Below are 17,381 nucleotides of genomic sequence, written 5' to 3'. Positions count from 1 at the left end.
TCAGGCAGAGTCGGCCGGGGGTGGCCCCGGGGCCTGGCTCACGCAGGACTGAGCGCTGAGCTCCATGCCCCTCCCCCCCGCAGGGCGTGACGTTCCGGGTGGAGCGGGGCGAGCTGGTGGTGGCCCGCATCCTGCACGGCGGCATGATCGACCAGCAGGGCCTGCTGCACGTGGGCGACGTCATCAAGGAGGTGAACGGCCAGGAGGTGGGCAACGACCCCAAGGTGCTGCAGGAGATGCTGAAGAACGCCACCGGCAGCGTGGGCCTCAAGATCCTGCCCAGCTACCAGGAGCCCCACCCCCCCCGGCAGGTAGGGCCCGCTCGGCTCACGGGGCCGCGGCATTCCCCAGGGCGCTGGGCTGCAGAGATCTTCCGCAAAAACGTCTTGCGTCCACCCTGCCAAAGCCATTGGAACAGCCCTGCGCTCTTGCGCAAGAGCATCCACCCTGCGAGAGCCATTGGAACAGCCCTGCGCTTTTGCGCAAGAGCGCGTCCACCCTGCCAAAGCCATTGGAACAGCCCTGCGCTCTTGCGCAAGAGCATCCACCCTGCGAGAGCCATTGGAACAGCCCTGCGCTCTTGCGCAAGAGCATCCACCCTGCGAGAGCCATTGGAACAGCCCTGCGCTCTTGCGCAAGAGCGCGTCCACCCTGCCAAAGCCATTGGAACAGCCCTGCGCTTTTGCGCAAGAGCGCATCCACCCTGACAAAGCCATTGGAACAGCCCTGCGCTTTTGCGCAAGAGCGTCCACCCTGCGAGAGCCATTGCAACAGCCCTGCGCTTTTGCGCAAGAGCGCGTCCACCCTGCCAAAGCCATTGGAACAGCCCTGCGCTTTTGCGCAAGAGCGCATCCACCCTGACAAAGCCATTGGAACAGCCCTGCGCTTTTGCACAAGAGCGTCCACCCTGCGAGAGCCATTGGAACAGCCCTGCGCTTTTGCGCAAGAGCGCGTCCACCCTGCCAAAGCCATTGGAACAGCCCTGCGCTTTTGCGCAAGAGCGCGTCCACCCTGCCAAAGCCATTGGAACAGCCCTGCGCTCTTGCGCAAGAGCGTCCACCCTACCAAAGCCATTGCAACAGCCCTGCGCTCTTGCGCAAGAGCGCATCCACCCTGACAAAGCCATTGGAACAGCCCTGCGCTTTTGCGCAAGAGCGCGTCCACCCTGACAAAGCCATTGGAACAGCCCTGCGCTTTTGCGCAAGAGCGCGTCCACCCTGACAAAGCCATTGGAACAGCCCTGCGCTCTTGCGCAAGAGCGTCCACCCTGCGAGAGCCATTGGAACAGCCCTGCGCTTTTGCGCAAGAGCGCATCCACCCTGACAAAGCCATTGGAACAGCCCTGCGCTCTTGCGCAAGAGCGTCCACCCTGCGAGAGCCATTGGAACAGCCCTGCGCTCTTGCGCAAGAGCGTCCACCCTGCCAAAGCCATTGGAACAGCCCTGCGCTTTTGCGCAAGAGCGCGTCCACCCTGCCAAAGCCATTGGAACAGCCCTGCGCTCTTGCGCAAGAGCGTCCACCCTACCAAAGCCATTGCAACAGCCCTGCGCTCTTGCGCAAGAGCGCATCCACCCTGACAAAGCCATTGGAACAGCCCTGCGCTTTTGCGCAAGAGCGCGTCCACCCTGACAAAGCCATTGGAACAGCCCTGCGCTTTTGCGCAAGAGCGCGTCCACCCTGCCAAAGCCATTGGAACAGCCCTGCGCTCTTGCGCAAGAGCGTCCACCCTACCAAAGCCATTGCAACAGCCCTGCGCTCTTGCGCAAGAGCGCGTCCACCCTGACAAAGCCATTGGAACAGCCCTGCGCTTTTGCGCAAGAGCGCGTCCACCCTGACAAAGCCATTGGAACAGCCCTGCGCTTTTGCGCAAGAGCGTCCACCCTGCGAGAGCCATTGGAACAGCCCTGCGCTCTTGCGCAAGAGCGCGTCCACCCTGCGAGAGCCATTGGAACAGCCCTGCGCTCTTGCGCAAGAGCGTCCACCCTGCGAGAGCCATTGGAACAGCCCTGCGCTTTTGCGCAAGAGCGCGTCCACCCTGCCAAAGCCATTGGAACAGCCCTGCGCTCTTGCGCAAGAGCATCCACCCTGCGAGAGCCATTGGAACAGCCCTGCGCTCTTGCGCAAGAGCATCCACCCTGCGAGAGCCATTGGAACAGCCCTGCGCTCTTGCGCAAGAGCGCGTCCACCCTGCCAAAGCCATTGGAACAGCCCTGCGCTTTTGCGCAAGAGCGCATCCACCCTGACAAAGCCATTGGAACAGCCCTGCGCTTTTGCGCAAGAGCGTCCACCCTGCGAGAGCCATTGCAACAGCCCTGCGCTTTTGCGCAAGAGCGCGTCCACCCTGCCAAAGCCATTGGAACAGCCCTGCGCTTTTGCGCAAGAGCGCATCCACCCTGACAAAGCCATTGGAACAGCCCTGCGCTTTTGCACAAGAGCGTCCACCCTGCGAGAGCCATTGGAACAGCCCTGCGCTTTTGCGCAAGAGCGCGTCCACCCTGCCAAAGCCATTGGAACAGCCCTGCGCTTTTGCGCAAGAGCGCGTCCACCCTGCCAAAGCCATTGGAACAGCCCTGCGCTCTTGCGCAAGAGCGTCCACCCTACCAAAGCCATTGCAACAGCCCTGCGCTCTTGCGCAAGAGCGCATCCACCCTGACAAAGCCATTGGAACAGCCCTGCGCTTTTGCGCAAGAGCGCGTCCACCCTGACAAAGCCATTGGAACAGCCCTGCGCTTTTGCGCAAGAGCGCGTCCACCCTGACAAAGCCATTGGAACAGCCCTGCGCTCTTGCGCAAGAGCGTCCACCCTGCGAGAGCCATTGGAACAGCCCTGCGCTTTTGCGCAAGAGCGCATCCACCCTGACAAAGCCATTGGAACAGCCCTGCGCTCTTGCGCAAGAGCGTCCACCCTGCGAGAGCCATTGGAACAGCCCTGCGCTCTTGCGCAAGAGCGTCCACCCTGCCAAAGCCATTGGAACAGCCCTGCGCTTTTGCGCAAGAGCGCGTCCACCCTGCCAAAGCCATTGGAACAGCCCTGCGCTCTTGCGCAAGAGCGTCCACCCTACCAAAGCCATTGCAACAGCCCTGCGCTCTTGCGCAAGAGCGCATCCACCCTGACAAAGCCATTGGAACAGCCCTGCGCTTTTGCGCAAGAGCGCGTCCACCCTGACAAAGCCATTGGAACAGCCCTGCGCTTTTGCGCAAGAGCGCGTCCACCCTGCCAAAGCCATTGGAACAGCCCTGCGCTCTTGCGCAAGAGCGTCCACCCTACCAAAGCCATTGCAACAGCCCTGCGCTCTTGCGCAAGAGCGCGTCCACCCTGACAAAGCCATTGGAACAGCCCTGCGCTTTTGCGCAAGAGCGCGTCCACCCTGACAAAGCCATTGGAACAGCCCTGCGCTTTTGCGCAAGAGCGTCCACCCTGCGAGAGCCATTGGAACAGCCCTGCGCTCTTGCGCAAGAGCGCGTCCACCCTGCGAGAGCCATTGGAACAGCCCTGCGCTCTTGCGCAAGAGCGTCCACCCTGCGAGAGCCATTGGAACAGCCCTGCGCTTTTGCGCAAGAGCGCATCCACCCTGACAAAGCCATTGGAACAGCCCTGCGCTCTTGCGCAAGAGCGCGTCCACCCTGCCAAAGCCATTGCAACAGCCCTGCGCTTTTGCGCAAGAGCGTCCACCCTGACAAAGCCATTGGAACAGCCCTGCGCTTTTGCGCAAGAGCGTCCACCCTGCGAGAGCCATTGGAACAGCCCTGCGCTCTTGCGCAAGAGCGTCCACCCTGCGAGAGCCATTGCAACAGCCCTGCGCTTTTGCGCAAGAGTGCATGCAGACTGGCTGGACGCGCTCTCGAAAGGAAACTCGGATGCTATTCACAGAATGGCCACCAGGACACTTGGGCTTTTTTCGATTGCCTCTCTTTGTGCCAAAAGCCCCGTTCCCCGTCCACACGCACCTGCAAAAAGGAGTTATTCCTCGTGGAAAGGAATTCCTATTTTGCAAAAACCCCTCCGCTCTTTCATTTTTTTGCGCAAAAACGTGGTTGAGGTGTGGACGCTCTGCGAGTTTTGTGGAAGAACTCTGTAGTGTAGACATAGCCTATCTGGGCAGCCTCAGAGCAGCGTCCCTCCTGTCCTCCCACCGGCAGTGCCCTTCCCGCTGCTTGGCTGGCGAGTCGGCGTTCCTGGCCCCTTAGCACGTCGTGCCCAGCTACGGGGCACGGCGCAGCCGCCCAGCTGCGTGCCAATCGTGCTGCAGAAGCCCTGGCTGGGATGGTTGCGTTGGGGTTGGTCCTGCTTTGGGCAGGGGGCAGGACTCAGTGACTCCTGAGGGCTCCGCCCGCCCTGGGATCCTGTGATTCTATGACAGATTCTCAGAAATGTGCATCTGCTCCAAGTGCAGAACAAGCTGGCACGAAGCCTGTCATTTTGTCAAAGGCAAAGAATATGCACGGATCTGATTGGCCCAAGTGATGGTCCCGCACAGACGCCGATCCAATCGCGCCAGTGTCGATAAGTCAGTAAAACGAGCCGGGTAACTGCGGAAGGGAAGGGTTTGAGTGATTACAAGTTCTGACCCGCGATAGTCAGTATCCGTTACATATCAGAATAAAAAGATAAAAACGCCATCTAACGTCTAAGCTTAGCAAGTGACATGAGCTTAAATGCAAAAGGCTTTTTCTCACCCAAATCTTACATCAGGCTCTGCTGGGTGGACTCCGCCCTCTTAGTTGAGGGTCCTTCAGGTATTCCCAAATGGCATCAGAAGAGAGATGGGAAGAAGAGGGGTGAAATCAGATGTTTTCCTCCCCTTTTTATAAGTCAGTTTCTTGGGCTAGCAACATCCTGGTTGAGTCACGGTGATTTGCAGTCTGTTGTGGATGTGATGTTTGAATTGTCCCTGTGATTTAATGGGAATTTCTTGTTTACTCCTCCCCTGTTGCTGGAGAATGGCTGCTTGAGTAGGTCACTTGGCTGGGGTTAATAATATATGAAGCTATATCTATCTCATAGAACTGGAAGGGACCTTGAGAGGTCATTGAGTCCAGTCCTCTGCCCTCATGGCAGGACCAAGTACCATCCCTGACAGATTTGCCCCAGATCCCTAAATGGCCCCCTCGAGGATTGACCTCACAACTCTGGGGTTAGCAGCCCAATGCTCACACTACTGAGCTCTCCTCCCTCCCCCCTCATGTACCTTTGTCTCTGAAAAACTAGTCTGGATCTGCTTTTCTTAAACATGGAGCATGCTGGAGCAATGCCATACAGTAGAACTTGATCACTTTACTTGGAATGTTGATACACACATTTTACCAGAACAATAATATTCAGCAGATTATGAGTTTTCATATGATGTCTCACAAGACCTACTTTGTACAGGATGAACGTAAGATGCAGGCAGTCACAGAAATTTATGCACTGCACCCCTCTTTGTACCGCCGTGGGGTACATGGGACCCTGCACTGCACCCTGTCTGTAAACTAAGCTTCAGGTACATGGAGTATGTGCATTGCACCCCCTCTTTGTACCACCCCTGTGAGGCACGTGCACCCCTGATCCCCATATGCCTCCCTACTCTCCTCCCCATCCTGGCTGGCACCCAGCTGGGCAGCAACCCAGGAGAAGGCCAGTGGAGATGCCTTGGGCAGGGAGCTGGAAGAATTTAATAAGCAGCTGTCAGGTCACTGTGCTCAGTAGGGTGACAGACCTGGATCGATCACAGCTTGAGCACTGGCCCTCTTGCTTCCCCTGGCTGCAGGGACCTCTGGATAAACCCAGGGGAGGGGCCGGAGCTGGCTGGGTTCTCCTGGGGGGTGCTCTGGGCTCTCAGGGAATGGGGGCACTTAGTGGCACCCCAGTTGATGGCTCAGTCCCTGTTGCTTGGACCTGTCTGAGCCATCACCCGCTCCCTCCATTCCAGGCCTCGGGTGCCGTGGGCTTGCGCCTGCCTCTGGGAGGTGGGATGGGTAGGAATGGAGGGGTGTGATGCTAGTGTGTTTTGTCCTGCATGTGGCTGTGTTTGTGTGTGTAGCATCAGAGTTTTTCCAAAGGTGGGTGGGTGGGGGTGGGTGTGTGTGTGTGTGTGTGTGTGTTACATGCAGGCTGTATGTGGCTGTGTTTGTGTGTGTGTAGCACCTGAGTTTATCCGAAGGGGGGTGGGTGGGTGTGTGTGTGTGTGTGTGTGTGTGTGACATGCAGGCTGTATGTGGCTGAGGGGTGTATATGAGGTGCGTGTGTTTCCCTGCTGGGTTGGCGCTGTCCTGTCTCTGTGCTGGATTTGGTGGCAGATAATCCCATCTGTGGTGGTGGGCGTTTCCTGCTCTAATCCCCCAGCTCAGCCCTTGGAGGAGAATTCCCTCCGAGCCTCCCTTCCCGGCCGCGCTCCAGCTCAAGGAACAGAGACAATTGTGGGAACTGGACCCCGAGCTCCCACAATTCCCTGAGAGGGGTGCTGATGTCCCACAAGCCACTGCAAACGTTTCCCACAAGGCAGTGCACCAGGTCATGGGGGAGCCCCCAGCCACAGCGCCCCATGTTTTCCCCCCACGCCCATGGCGCTGTGAGGCCGGGCTGCACCAGTACAGCCCTCTGGTTGCTTTCCCAGGGGAGCTATGGGCTGCCCCTTCCAGCAAAGCGTCTGTAGCGTGGCTGAGGAAACGCACTTTCACCTAGTGGAGATGGGGCAAGGTGCGGTTCGGCACGTGCTCGCCCGCCTTGCCCCCGGCCCGGCTGCCAGAGGCAGTGGAATTCCCCTTGGGCTTGTCCAGGCGACTTTTGTACCTCGCGCCCGATTATCTCCAAGTATTTCGCCTGCCTGGAAAAGCAAGTGAGGCTTGTTCCTCCTCCCGTTTCCCCGGGGCCGTCCTGCCCCTCGGGCGCGGAACGAGCACTGGTCGCCCCACGCTGGCGGCTCTGCCTTTACAAACGTGGTCACAAGTCTCCGTGCCGTGTGAGCGTGGCTTAGGGGCCCAGGCTGGCGGCTCTCCGCCTTCCCACACCACTGTGCCCCTTTCAGGAGTCTGATTTGTGCTGCGACCCCACGTTCCTGCTCACTTAACAACCCAAACGGCTTGCTTGCCGAGTCCGACGGGAACCGCGCACGAGCGCAGAACGAGTGCCAGCTTCCTCGTGTCCGTATGAGAGCCCAGTCTGCGCTGCCTTCCCGGGGGCCCTAGCTGCAGCCTGTTGTAAGCCTGGACAAGTATCTAGGGGAGCGAGGTGCCCCTAATAACCTCTGCCCCCCCAGGCGTGCGTCCCCTCCCAGTTGAAAATCACTGGGCTAGAGCAGGAACACCTGTTCAGCCGCCAGCAGGCCCCCGTCTAGGGCTGTGCTGGCGTAGCTGTGTGGTGCGAGGTGTGAGCCCTGACTGGCACCAGACGTCTCTCAGCACCGCTAACGGCCAGGGAGCTGGTGTCACTGGGTCTGCAGAACCCCCGTCAGCCAGTGCTGTGTCTGCAGACGGTGCCACTCCTCACGGGCGGGCCCCAGGGCAAGCGCTTTGGGGGGATTCCCTGGCCTGCGAGCGCTGCTAGTGTGGACACAGGCGAGGGTCTAGCGCAGTGCTTCTCAACCAGCGGCACCAGTCCCCTTAGGGGGACTCGAGAGAGGTCCGGGGGGCACGTCAACACAACTGACATTGCGAGAAAACTGAATTTTCGTTGTAAGTTTTACAGCGCTTCGTTATTTTTGTACTTTTTACACCCAAAAACGTCATCGTCCACCCGGCCACGATTAAGTTGTTTAGACAAATGTTGGCAATGGTGTGTCTGAAAACTGTAGGGACTGGGGGACTTCTCATTTTATTTGTAAAGGGGCACTTTATAAAGGCAAGGCTGAGAAACGCTCTAGTGCATATTCGCAAGCCGCCGTGTTGCCCAGCCCACGTGGACAGGCTCTCCGTGCGAACTGATGAAGTGACTCCGCGCGCCCACTATTCCTTGCGGCTCTCGCTGGACTTAGCACAACCCCTTTGTGCTCCCGCAGGCGCCGACCACCTGTTCTCCCGGGGCAGGCCGGGCTGCTGCTCGGGGTGCTGGGACGGTGCAGGGCTGAGCTGGCACAAGAAGTTAGTGGGCGCTGGGCGGCGTGTGAATTGAAAAGTGCATTTCTGGTGGGCTGGCTGCAGCTGGGGCAGGGGAAGGAAAGAGGATTATGGCTCCGCACTAAATATTCATGGGGTGCCCAATAAACACAGAGGGCGGCGCCTTGAGCTCTGGTTGGAGCCAGGTTGCAGACTGGCAGACGGCTGTGGAACTGGCGTTCGCTGGCCCAGAGGTGCCCACTGGATACCCGCGGAGGGATCAGGGCCGGGCCGTGCTGGCACAGTGCTGCCAGGCGACAGTTGACGTGAATCCTCAAAGCTCCAGCTCCCGGAGTCGCGGGATCTGGGGAGGAGCTTGGCTTTGTTTAAATACCCAAATGTCTCGCCGCCGTGGGGCGCAGGAAGGCTGCCAAAGGGGACGTTTTCTACCTTCCAGGGGCTGGGCCGTATGGGGAGGGCTGAGTCCGCCTCCGGCTCCAGGGATGGGTGCTGGAGAGAGCTGTGGTTTTTGGATCCAAAGGGGCCAGACTGGGTACCTGCCGATAACTTACCCAAGGATCTGTCACGGGTAAAAAAGCCCCGTTTTCCCGAGCCGCCAGCTGGGAGGGGGGCTGGCGCAGGGCTCGGCTCGCGCACTCAGCCTGGCGCAGGTCGGGCTCCGGGGGGCCCCTCCATCTTCCACAAGGGAGAGAAGTTTTTTGCCAGTTCTCTCTGTCTGACCTGGGCCGTCCCTAGAGAGGCCTGGGGTTCAGGGCGACCTCCCTGCTGCGGGCCCCCAGCCCACTGCTGTCCCACCCCTTCCCCCAAGCCCAGCCCCTGCCCCGAGCAGCACAGATTCCTGCATTACGGGGGCGGTAGGAAGGGTCGGCCCCCCCTCGTTGCGGTAACTGGGTAGCCCCCCCCCATTCAGCTTCACCGCAGCAGCGAGGGGCAGCACCTGGGGCAGCACGTGAGGCCAAGTCGGGGGGCGGGGAAGGGGCGGGGGACGGGCTCCTGAGTTGCTGCTGCTGCCACCCCACGTCAGGCCCCCGTCATCCCGCAGGCCACCCTGGGCCATCCTACGGCCGGGACAGCTCAGCCTGGACCAAGGGGGCTCCACGCTGCTGTCGCGGGGAAACGCAGCTTCCCTCCCTGGGGTCCTTCCGCGCGCAGCCCCCCCGCCGGAGAACCGCTCGGGGCAGCACCGGGGCGCTGGGCCCTGCTCTGGGCTCCCTCTTTCTGCTCCCAGCAGCTTTGCAGGGGCCAGGCAAGCCCGCTAGGGAAGACGACAGTGACCCGGGATGGGAGGGCAGCGCGGGGACGGGGGAGTTCACATCCCGTTGGCGCCTCTGTCCTCTGGCCGGGCCGGGGACGACCTGGGGCCCCAGGCTGGCCGCCTGGGAGGACACTTGCCCCAGCTCCCGGCTGGGCTCCTGCACCCCAAAGGGAGTGATGGCTGGAACGTTCCATCTCCCCCCGATATTTCCGGTCCTCTGCTCCTGCTGCTTGCCAGGTGGAACCGTGGCCCTATGCGAGAGGCTCTTTGTCCGGCTCCGTCCGCCTGCCTGGCGTTGGCGGGGCGAGGTGCCTTGCCCCCGTGCCCCCTGGAGCTCTCGAGGCCCCACTCCCCCCCGGGAGGGGCAGCTGGGGTTCTCCCAGCGGCTGGAGGCTGCTCTCTCTGCCCGGGGCCAACCCTGCGCTCTCCCCAGGTGTTTGTCAAGTCCCACTTCGACTACGACCCGGCTAGCGACAGCCTCATCCCCTGCAGGGAGGCCGGGCTGAAATTCACCGCAGGGGACCTGCTGCAGATTGTCAACCAGGACGACCCCAACTGGTGGCAGGTGAGGACAGCGGGGTGGCCCCGAATCCCCTTCCCCATGCCTGGCCGCAGCCATGTGCCATGCACCCCCCCGAGGGAGGGGTTGGCGAAGGTCCCTGCTGGTCTGGTGGATGGGATGGGATAGTGCTTAGGGCAGCTGTCCGGAGGGTGAGGGTCTGGGGATGGGGCTGTAGGGGCCCAGAGCAGGTGTGTGTGTTGTAGTGATTGGCCAGTGGGGCCCCAGGGCAGGGGGAGGGTGGAAGTGGGGCTGTGGGTGGCCCCAGGGTGTGTGTGGGGGGGGTGACTGGCCAGTGCTGGCTAGGGGGCCTCTGGGGGGGGGGTGACTGGCCAGTGCGGGCTAGGGAGCCTCGAGGGGGGGGTGACTGGCCAGTGCGGGCTAGGGGGCCTCGGGGGGGAGTGACTGGCCAGTGCGGGCTAGGGGGCCTCGGGGGGGAGTGACTGGCCAGTGCGGGCTAGGGGGCCTCGGGGGGGGGTGACTGGCCAGTGCTGGCTAGGGGGCCTCTGGGGGGGGGTGACTGGCCAGTGCGGGCTAGGGGGCCTCGGGGGGGGGGGGTGACTGGCCAGTGCGGGCTAGGGGGCCTCGGGGGGGGGGTGACTGGCCAGTGCGGGCTAGGGGGCCTCGGGGGGGGGGTGACTGGCCAGCGCGGGCTAGGGGGTCTCGGGGGGGGGGGTGACTGGCCAGCGCGGGCTAGGGGGTCTCGGGGGGGGGGGTGACTGGCCAGCGCGGGCTAGGGGGTCTCGGGGGGGGGGGGGTGACTGGCCAGAGCAGGCTAGGGAGGCCTCAGGGGTGGGGGTGGGGCTTTGGGTGGCCCCAGGGCAGGGTGCTCCAGAGGGTGGAGGCCGTGGCGGGCCCCGGGCGAGGGGCTGGGGGCCGGGGGCCGCATGGGGCCCCATAGGCCGGGCTGGGCAGGCGGTAGCTGTGGTCTGGGGCTGGCTCACCGTGCCGGTGCCGTTGCAGGCCTGCCACGTGGAAGGCGGCAGCGCCGGCCTCATCCCAAGCCAGCTGCTGGAGGAGAAGCGAAAGGCGTTCGTGAAGCGCGACCTCGAAGTCCCCCCCACATCCGGTAGGAGGCCCCAGGGCTCCCAGGGCGCTGCTCCCCGTCCCCAGCCCGTGGCAAGGGCGCTGAGCCAGGGGGGTGATGGGCCCCCACAAACCTGCCGTTGTCCCGAGGGGTTTGCAGAGGCAGCTCCCTGATGGCCCCCGCCCTGGAGAATGCCCCCCCCGCCCCCGCTGGGCCTGCCCGTGGCTGAATGAGTCTGCTCCGCTCTCAGCAGGCGCCTTGTGCGGCAGCATCAGCGGGAAGAAGAAGAAGAGGATGATGTACCTGACCACGAAGAACGCGGGTGAGTGCCCCTGGCTGCCCACGCCTTGTGCGGGCGTCTCCCCCCCATTGCCCCCCCCATCACCACGCCCTGTGCGGGCATCTCCCCCCCCATTGCCCCCCCCATCACCGCGCCCTGTGCGGGCATCTCTCCCCCCATTGCCCCCCCCATCACCGCGCCCTGTGCGGGCATCTCCCCCCCCATTGCCCCCCCCATCACCGCGCCCTGTGTGGGCATCTCCCCCCCCATCACCGCGCCCTGTGCGGGCATCTCCCCCCCCATTACCCCCCCATCACCGCGCCCTGTGCGGGCATCTCCCCACCCCCTTCACCCCCCCGTGCGGGCAACTCCCCGCCCCCTTCACCCCCTCATTGCCGAACCCTGTGTGGGTATCTCCCCGCCCCCGTCACCCTCCCCCATGCGGGCATCTCCCCACCCCCATCGCCGTGCCCTATGTGGGCATCTCTCCCCCCTCCCATCACCACGCCCCGTGTGGCATTTCCCCCCCCTTCATCCGCCCATTGCCATGCCCTGTGCGGGCATCTCTCCCCCCCCCCCCCCACTCCCCATTGCCACACTGGGGTGGCTGGGCACCGATCCCCTTCCCCCCCCCCCCATCGCCGTGGCTGGGCACCGATCCCCTTCCCCCCCCCATCGCCGTGGCTGGGTACCGATCCCCCCCCATCGCCGTGGCTGGGTACCGATCCCCCCCCCATCGCCGTGGCTGGGCACTACCCACCTTCTCTCCGCGCCCCCAGAATTCGACCGGCACGAGCTGCTGATCTACGAGGAGGTGGCCCGCGTGCCCCCCTTCCGCAGGAAAACCCTGGTGCTGATCGGGGCCCAGGGCGTGGGGCGACGCAGCCTCAAGAACAAGCTGCTCATGTCGGACCAGGCGCGCTACGGGACCACCATCCCCTGTGAGTAGAGAACCCGCCCGCCCCTCCCCGGGGCACGGGGGGGCGTGTCAAGGCCAGATCCCCGCGCTGGGACGATGAATGCAGGAGAGGGGGCCGCACCAGGGTTTGGTATAAACCTTCCCCCCCAAATCTTACAAACCTGGATCTTGGGGATAAAACGCCGCTGCCACCACCCAAGTCCTGGTAAGGAAAGCGGGGAGAGATCGCCTGGGAAGTCTCAGCCCTACAGTAAAACCAGGACACAAAGATCGACCAATCCCAGTGACTAGAGAGACCTTTTTATTGTACCACAGTACTCCTGTTACAAGCACAAGGGCTAGATGGAAAAGCCCCCAGTTACTATACTCATGGGGGACCCCCCTGGCCAAGAGCTCAGTCGCAAAGGAGAGGAAAACCCGGTTTGAAATGCACAGACATCAGCCCCCCATTCCCAAACCATAAAACAAGAAAAGCGAACGGCTTTATCTAGACTTCACCCTACTCAGACAGTGAAGAGTTTTCTTGGCGAGACATGCGGTCTGCCCCCCTGGGTACGTCTAAACCACATGCCTCTGTCGGCAGAGGCATGTAGATTTGTTTGTTCAGCAAAGGCAAATGAAGCCGCGATTTAAATGATCGCGGCTTCATTTACATTTACATGGCTGCCGCGCTGAGCCGACAAACAGCTGATCAGCTAGTCTGGACGTTCCCCCTGTCGACATCAAAAACCTCATTCCACGAGGAATAACGGCTGCCGACAAAGGGCTTTGATGTCGACAGGGGGAACGTCCAGACTAGTGCGCGAGCCGACAAACAGCTGATCAGCCATGTAAATTTAAATGAAGCCGTGATCATTTAAATCGCGGCTTCATTTGTCTTTGCTGATCTGTCTAATCTACATGCCTCTGCGGACAGAGACATGTAGTCTAGACACAGCCCCTCAGTGTCTGGAGAGAAACTGCCCCGGACAAAGGAGGAAAAACCAAAAATTCCTTTGCATTCCTATTGGCTGCCTGCTACCTGGTTAGGTAAGGGACATAGTTAACCCCTTAGTCCCCAGGCTGCTGCCCATCCCTCATGGTCATGACAGGGTGCTATCCCCGAGTCCATGCCAACCTGACGTGCTCCCTGTGTTGACCCCTGGTGCCTGGCCTCTGGGTGGGGCCGGGCCCTCTTCCCGTGCCCTGTGGCAAGCAGGGCATCCCTGCCCCCCGCACGGCCGGCCACGGGGGATGCACACGGCACCTGGAGCATCAGGCAGGGCCGGTGGGGGCCGCCCGAGGGGTGCAGAGAGCCAGCCAGGCGGAGTGGCGCTGTCCCCGGGCCTGGCTAGGGCCCAGGGCAGCCGGAGAGCACTTGGAGCTCGTGTCCCACACAGCCGGGCCTCAGCGCCGCTGGGCGTCAGGACGGGGAGGGCGGAGCAGGGCTGGGCTCTGCACGAGGGGCGGTGAGCGGGGGCAGGGCCCCGGGGGCGTAAAGAGCTGAACGGGCCAGATTCTCAGCTGGTGTCAATGGGCATCAGCTGCACTAAGAGCCCGATGGGCAACGCCGGGGACCTGGGCCCATGGATCTAGCATGGCTGGTGGGACCCAGAGGCATCATGGCACACAGGGCCCAGGGGTGACAGGGCAGGGGAACCTGGGGCCACCGGCCACGTGACCCTGCCCCAGCCTGGAGAAGGGCCAGGACAACCTTGCCTCCCAACCCCGTCCATGCCAGGCCCCCCACCCTTGCCTTTGCTCCGCCCCTCGCCCCGCCTCCTCCCACCCTTGCTCCGCCCCTCGCCCCGCCTCTTCTTACCCTTGCTCCGCCCCTCGCCCCGCCTCCTCCCACCCTTGCTCCGCCCCTTGCCCTGCCTCTTCTTACCCTTGCTCCGCCCCTCGCCCCGCCTCTTCTTACCCTTGCTCCGCCTCCTCCCACCCTTGCTCCGCCTCTCGCCCCACCTCTTCTTACCCTTGCTCCGCCCCTCGCCCCGCCTCTTCTTACCCTTGCTCCGCCCCTCGCCCTGCCTCCTCCCACCCTTGCTCCGCCCCTTGCCCTGCCTCTTCTTACCCTTGCTTCGCCCCGCCTCTTCTTACCCTTGCTCCGCCTCCTCCCACCCTTGCTCCGCCCCTTGCCCTGCCTCCTCCCACCCTTGCCCCGCCCCTTGCTCCGCCCTTGCCCCGCCTCCTCCCACCCTTGCTCCACCCCTCGCTCCGCCTCTTCCCCCAACTGAGGCAGCCTAGGAGACTGGCAGGCCCAGGGGCTGGCACCAGCCGCTGGGCTCTGCCCCCCCCCTCCCCCGGCAGGGAAGCAGAGCAAGGCAGCCCCAGCTGCTCCGTGCCAGTGAGTGCAGGGGGCTGGGCCTCTGCTCCGGTGGGTGCCAGACCCCCATCTAGTCCCCCCACCAGCTGCTGGCTGGCCCCTCCCACCCACGGTGTTTGGAGTCATGGGGCCCCTCGTGCCCCCCCAGCGCCCCATGGAAGATGGCCCATGAGGCTGGTTTGTAAGGGAGCAGCACCCCTGGGGGCCTGGAAGTCCCCCCTGCACTGCCACGGCCTGTCAGCCACGCCCCGGAGGCAGGGAGGGGTCTGTGGCTGGAGGCAGGAGGAGGGGCCGGAGGCAGGGGGAGGGGTCTGTGGCCGGAGGCAGGGAGGGGTCTGTGGCCGGAGGCAGGGAGGGGTCTGTGGCCGGAGGCAGGAGGAGGGGACTCTGGCTGGAGCAGGGAGGGGCCGGAGGCAGGAGGAGGGGTCTGTAGCCGGAGGCAGGGGGAGGGGTCTGTGGCCGGAGGCAGGGAGGGGCCGGAGGCAGGAGGAGGGGTCTGTGGCCGGAGGCAGGGAGGGGTCTGTGGCCGAAGGCAGGAGGAGGGGTCTGTGGCCGGAGGCAGGGAGGGGCCGGAGGCAGGGAGGGGTCTGTGGCCGGAGGCAGGGAGGGGCCGGAGGCAGGAGGAGGGGTCTGTGGCCGGAGGCAGGGAGGGGCCGGAGGCAGGAGGAGGGGTCTGTGGCCGGAGGCAGGGAGGGGCCGGAGGCAGGGGGAGGGGTCTGTGGCCGGAGGCAGGAGGAGGGGTCTGTGGCCGGAGGCAGGAGGAGGGGTCTGTGGCCGGAGGCAGGGAGGGGCCGGAGGCAGGAGGAGGGGTCTGTGGCCGGAGGCAGGGAGGGGTCTGTGGCCGGAGGCAGGGAGGGGCCGGAGGCAGGAGGAGGGGTCTGTGGCCGGAGGCAGGGAGGGGTCTGTGGCCGGAGGCAGGGAGGGGCCGGAGGCAGGAGGAGGGGTCTGTGGCCGGAGGCAGGGAGGGGCCGGAGGCAGGAGGAGGGGTCTGGGGCCGGAGGCAGGGAGGGGTCTGTGGCCGGAGGCAGGGAGGGGCCGGAGGCAGGAGGAGGGGTCTGTGGCCGGAGGCAGGGGGAGGGGTCTGTGGCCGGAGGCAGGGGGAGGGGTCTGTGGCCGGAGGCAGGAGGAGGGGTCTGTGGCCGGAGGCAGGGAGGGGCCGGAGGCAGGGAGGGGTCTGTGGCCGGAGGCAGGGAGGGGCCGGAGGCAGGAGGAGGGGTCTGGGGCCGGAGGCAGGGAGGGGCCGGAGGCAGGGAGGGGTCTGGGGCCGGAGGCAGGGAGGGGCCGGAGGCAGGAGGAGGGGTCTGGGGCCGGAGGCAGGGAGGGGCCGGAGGCAGGGGGAGGGGTCTGTGGCCGGAGGCAGGGAGGGGCCGGAGGCAGGAGGAGGGGTCTGTGGCCGGAGGCAGGGAGGGGTCTGTGGCCGGAGGCAGGAGGAGGGGTCTGTGGCCGGAGGCAGGAGGAGGGGTCTGTGGCCGGAGGCAGGGAGGGGCCGGAGGCAGGAGGAGGGGTCTGTGGCCGGAGGCAGGAGGAGGGGCCGGAGGCAGGAGGAGGGGTCTGGGGCCGGAGGCAGGGAGGGGTCTGGGGCCGGAGGCAGGGAGGGGCCGGAGGCAGGAGGAGGGGTCTGTGGCCGGAGGCAGGAGGAGGGGTCTGTGGCCGGAGGCAGGGAGGGGCCGGAGGCAGGAGGAGGGGTCTGTGGCCGGAGGCAGGGAGGGGCCGGAGGCAGGAGGAGGGGTCTGTGGCCGGAGGCAGGAGGAGGGGCCGGAGGCAGGAGGAGGGGTCTGGGGCCGGAGGCAGGGAGGGGCCGGAGGCAGGGAGGGGTCTGCGTTAGGGTGGAACCGGAGTCAAACCGACTGACCCAGAGCAATGACCCGCCAAACCTGCTGTCCGTTGCATTGTTGGGGGGTGGGGGCGTGAGCTGTCCCCCTTGCCTGAAACAACCCATGAACGGGGGGTGCGGCTGCAGCTTGAATTTCAGGGTCCCGCTGCCGCGACAGAGAACCCGAGGGGCGCAGTGGGGCAGGCTGCTCCCGGGAAGCGCGTTGAAATCCAGCGAGCTGTGCCTGGACAGACAGAGCCGGGCCCCGGATTGCGGGTGCCCAGCCCTGCTCCGAGTCAGGCCAGGCACACAGCGAGGGCTGGCGGCGGATTTCTCACGCTTTGGGAAGAGACTGATCCGGGCTGGGCGCCTGTCGGATCCCAGAGGGCTGCTGGGGCCTGGCTCTGCCGGCTCTCGGGGGGGCTCAGAGCCTGGCGCTGGCTCTCCGGGCGGGTCCCCGCTGACGTGTGATCCTGGTGCCCTCGCGCAGACACTTCGCGGAAGCCCAAGGACCACGAGAAGGACGGGCAGGGCTACTGCTTCGTCTCGCGGGGGGAGATGGAGGCAGACATCAAGGCCGGCCGCTACCTGGAGCACGGCGAGTACGAGGGGAACCTCTACGGCACCAAGATCGACTCCATCCACGAGGTGGTGGAGTCCGGCAAGATGTGCATCCTGGACGTGAGCCCGCAGGTCGGCGCCGCGGGGACCGGCCGCTGCTTATGCTGGGGAGGCGGGGGGCTCTGGCGTGAAGCCCTGGAGGCCGGCCACAGCTCGGGCAAAGGCGAGGCAGGCTCCCCCACAGCCGCCCGCCCCAGCCTGGCCGGAGGGGAGCACAGTCCATGGACCCCTGAGTGCCAGGCCTCTGCTGAGCCTGGTCTCAGGACGGGGACTAAAGCGAGTGTCTAGCAGGCGTTGCCCACACACGGGCAGGCTCCCTGCCTAGAGCGCCGTCCCCCAAGACAAAGGAGGGAGGGAGAACTGAGGCTCAGAGGTCAATGACCGAGCCTCCTGGTTCCCAGCCTAGTGCCCCACCCACTGGGCAACACTGTCTCCCTGGGCCTTGGCAGGTTGCTACCCCCCAGGGTTGGAACTGAGCCCAGAGGCTAGCAGGGAAAGCCCTGGATCCTGCCCCCAGTGCCCCCGGGGAAGCTCGCCCGTCCTAGCTCCGTGCTGACAGCCTGGCTTGC

The 17,381-nt window shown here is 64.3% G+C and overlaps 1 protein-coding gene across 9 annotated transcripts in view; it reads left to right on the top strand.

Annotated features, from left to right (window-relative positions):
* The window catches only part of MPP2 (MAGUK p55 scaffold protein 2), a 46,893-nt gene that overhangs the window by 24,153 nt on the left and 5,359 nt on the right, over positions 1–17,381 (top strand). For 7 of the 9 annotated variants that reach the window (XR_012900288.1, XR_012900287.1, XM_075918405.1 and 4 more), the window contains 6 exons: positions 84–311; positions 9,722–9,853; positions 10,811–10,916; positions 11,125–11,196; positions 11,934–12,095; positions 16,682–16,884. Coding sequence is in view for 7 of the 9 variants with exons in the window: in XM_075918405.1 (XP_075774520.1) it covers positions 84–311; positions 9,722–9,853; positions 10,811–10,916; positions 11,125–11,196; positions 11,934–12,095; positions 16,682–16,884 (903 nt within the window). In the remaining 2 variants the exon portion in view is untranslated. The remainder of the gene's footprint in view (positions 1–83; positions 312–9,721; positions 9,854–10,810; positions 10,917–11,124; positions 11,197–11,933; positions 12,096–16,681; positions 16,885–17,381) is intronic. The other 2 variants (XM_075918401.1, XM_075918403.1) reach the window with 1 other exon arrangement.

The sequence above is a fragment of the Pelodiscus sinensis genome, unplaced genomic scaffold (assembly GCF_049634645.1).
Source record: "Pelodiscus sinensis isolate JC-2024 unplaced genomic scaffold, ASM4963464v1 ctg70, whole genome shotgun sequence".
NCBI classification, from domain to species: domain Eukaryota; kingdom Metazoa; phylum Chordata; order Testudines; family Trionychidae; genus Pelodiscus; species Pelodiscus sinensis.
The sequence above is the reverse complement of the archived record's forward strand: the minus strand, read 5'-3'. Positions and strand labels throughout refer to the sequence as shown.